General features: G+C 47.2%; 1 protein-coding gene across 4 annotated transcripts in view; it reads left to right on the forward strand.

The window, feature by feature from the left end:
- Positions 1-2500, forward strand: part of LOC144513649 (5'-AMP-activated protein kinase subunit gamma-1-like) — a 27182-nt gene that overhangs the window by 24657 nt on the left and 25 nt on the right. For all 4 annotated transcript variants that reach the window (XM_078244815.1, XM_078244816.1, XM_078244818.1 and 1 more), the window contains 2 exons: positions 86-179; positions 974-2500. The exon at positions 974-2500 is cut by the window's right edge and continues 25 nt beyond it. In XM_078244815.1, the coding sequence (XP_078100941.1) occupies positions 86-179; positions 974-1542 (663 nt within the window). In that variant the 3' untranslated portion in view covers positions 1543-2500. The remainder of the gene's footprint in view (positions 1-85; positions 180-973) is intronic.

Genomic DNA, 2500 nt, shown 5'->3' on the forward strand with positions numbered 1-2500 from the left:
CAACTAAATTAATCTCCAACTATGTGTGTGTGTGTGTGTGTGTGTGTGTGTGTGTGTGTGTGTGTGTGTGTGTGTGTGTGTGTAGGTTCACAGGCTGGTTGTTGTTGATGAAGAGTCTCGTATCGTCGGCATTGTCTCTCTGTCTGACATCCTGCAGGCGCTGGTCCTGACCCCCGCAGGTACACATTATATTAGTAATATTATTATCACCATCACCAAACCCACCAGACTCCATATAAATAATCAGGACTTTTAGCGTGTATAGAGCCAGCATATCTCCACCAGACTCCATGTAAATAATCAGGACTTTTAGCGTGTATAGAGCCAGCATATCTCCACCAGACTCCATGTAAATAATCAGGACTTTTAGCGTGTATAGAGCCAGCATATCTCCACCAGACTCCATGTAAATAATCAGTACTTTTAGCGTGTATAGAGCCAGCATATCTCCACCAGACTCCATGTAAATAATCAGTACTTTTAGCGTGTATAGAGCCAGCATATCTCCACCAGACTCCATGTAAATAATCAGTACTTTTAGCGTGTATAGAGCCAGCATATCTCCACCAGACTCCATGTAAATAATCAGGACTTTTAGCGTGTATAGAGCCAGCATATCTCCATATCTCCATATCTCGAAGTGTGTTTTACGATAATAAAAGTCCTGATTATTTACATGGAGTCTGGTGGGTTTGGTGATGGTGATTTCGGGGCTGTTTCATGTTAAACTAAAAGGATCTTCCTCTTTAACTAAAAGGTCTATCTCTGTAGGGATCCATCCCATAATGTTGTCAGACACTTGAAATAATAATCTGAGTCTGTCAGCAGCAACAACACAACTTTTAGTGGATGCAATGTAACTGAGAACTGTCTGTCTGTCTGTCTACCTGCCTGTCTTTCTGTCTGTCTACCTGCCTGTCTGTCTGTCTGTCTGTCTGTCTACCTGCCTGTCTGCCTGTCTGTCTGTCTGCAGGTCTGGGCAGGAAGGAGTCTCTCCCTTCTCAACCGACAGCTTTGGATCCAACAGAACCAGAGATAGAAAGTAAACCTGAACCGGATCCAAACCAAAACCAGGACCAGGAGCTGGGTGAAGAAACCGAAAGAGAGACTGATACTGCTGAGACTTGCCAGCAGGGGGAGACAGAGGGGGAGACAGAGGAAGTAGAGAAAGTGGGCGAGGAAGAGAAGGAGGAAGGTGCACAGGAGGAGACAGAGACGGAGGGAGACAGTGAGATGAGACAGGCAGAGAGTGAAGACACACCAGAAACAGAGGGGGAGACAGAGAGACAGACAGAGGGGGAGACAGAGACACAGACAGAGGGGGAGACAGAGACACAGACAGAGTGTGAGACAGAGACACAGACAGAGGGGGAAACAGAGAAACAGACAGAGGGTGAGACAGAGACACAGACAGAAGGGGAGACAGAGAAACAGACAGACGGTGAGACAGAGACACAGACAGAGGGGGAGACAGAGACACTAACAGAGGGTGAGACAGAGACACAGACAGAGGGGGAGACAGAGACACTAGACAGAGGGTGAGACAGAGACACAGACAGAGGGGGAGACAGAGAAACAGACAGAGGGGAGAGACAGAGACACAGACAGAGGGGGAAACAGAGGGTGAGACAGAGACACAGACAGAGGGGGAGACAGAGACACAGACAGAGGGTGAGACAGAGACACAGACAGAGGGGGAAACAGAGGGGGAGACAGAGACACTAACAGAGGGTGAGACAGAGAAACAGACAGAGGGGGAGACAGAGACACTAACAGAGGGTGAGACAGAGACACAGACAGAGGGGGAAACAGAGAAACAGACAGAGGGTGAGACAGAGACACAGACAGAGGGTGAGACAGAGACACAGACAGAGGGGGAGACAGAGAGACAGACAGAGGGGGAGACAGAGGTTACAGAAACAGAGGAAGGAGAGAAAGTGGGGGAGGAAGAGAAGGAGGGAGGAGCAGAGGAGGGGACAGGGGAGGAGGTGTGAGATCATCGCTCCAGTTGAGCCGGTCAAGGTGTGGCTGACAGAAAGCTGACGTGTGATTGGCCCGAGAGGCTCTGAGAGTCTGTTTGTCAGCCGCTGCAGGGCTGGGATTGGCCGCTGCTCTGAAGGTGGGAGGGATGTCATGTGCGGGAGCCAATCAGGGATCCGACAAAGAGCAAAGACACTTTAAATATAACGGGCAGAAAAGAAGATTGTAAAAACATTATTTATTAGAGAAATCATTTCTTTTGTTTGGGCTTTCTTCGCGTCCATCACGTGTGTCATGGCGGCTTTTTATTTTAGCCGCAGTTTGTGATTGGACGAGAGAGAGAGTTTTTAACCAATCATTATTATAATAGTTTTTATTCCAGATATCACTGACACACTATTTATCTGCTGTAGATTACAATTCTTACATATAATAATAATAATAATAATAATAATAATAATAATAATAATAATACTCACACACGCACACACACGCAGACACACACACACACACACACACA

The sequence above is a fragment of the Sander vitreus genome, unplaced genomic scaffold, assembly GCF_031162955.1.
Source record: "Sander vitreus isolate 19-12246 unplaced genomic scaffold, sanVit1 ctg309_0, whole genome shotgun sequence".
NCBI lineage: Eukaryota > Metazoa > Chordata > Actinopteri > Perciformes > Percidae > Sander > Sander vitreus.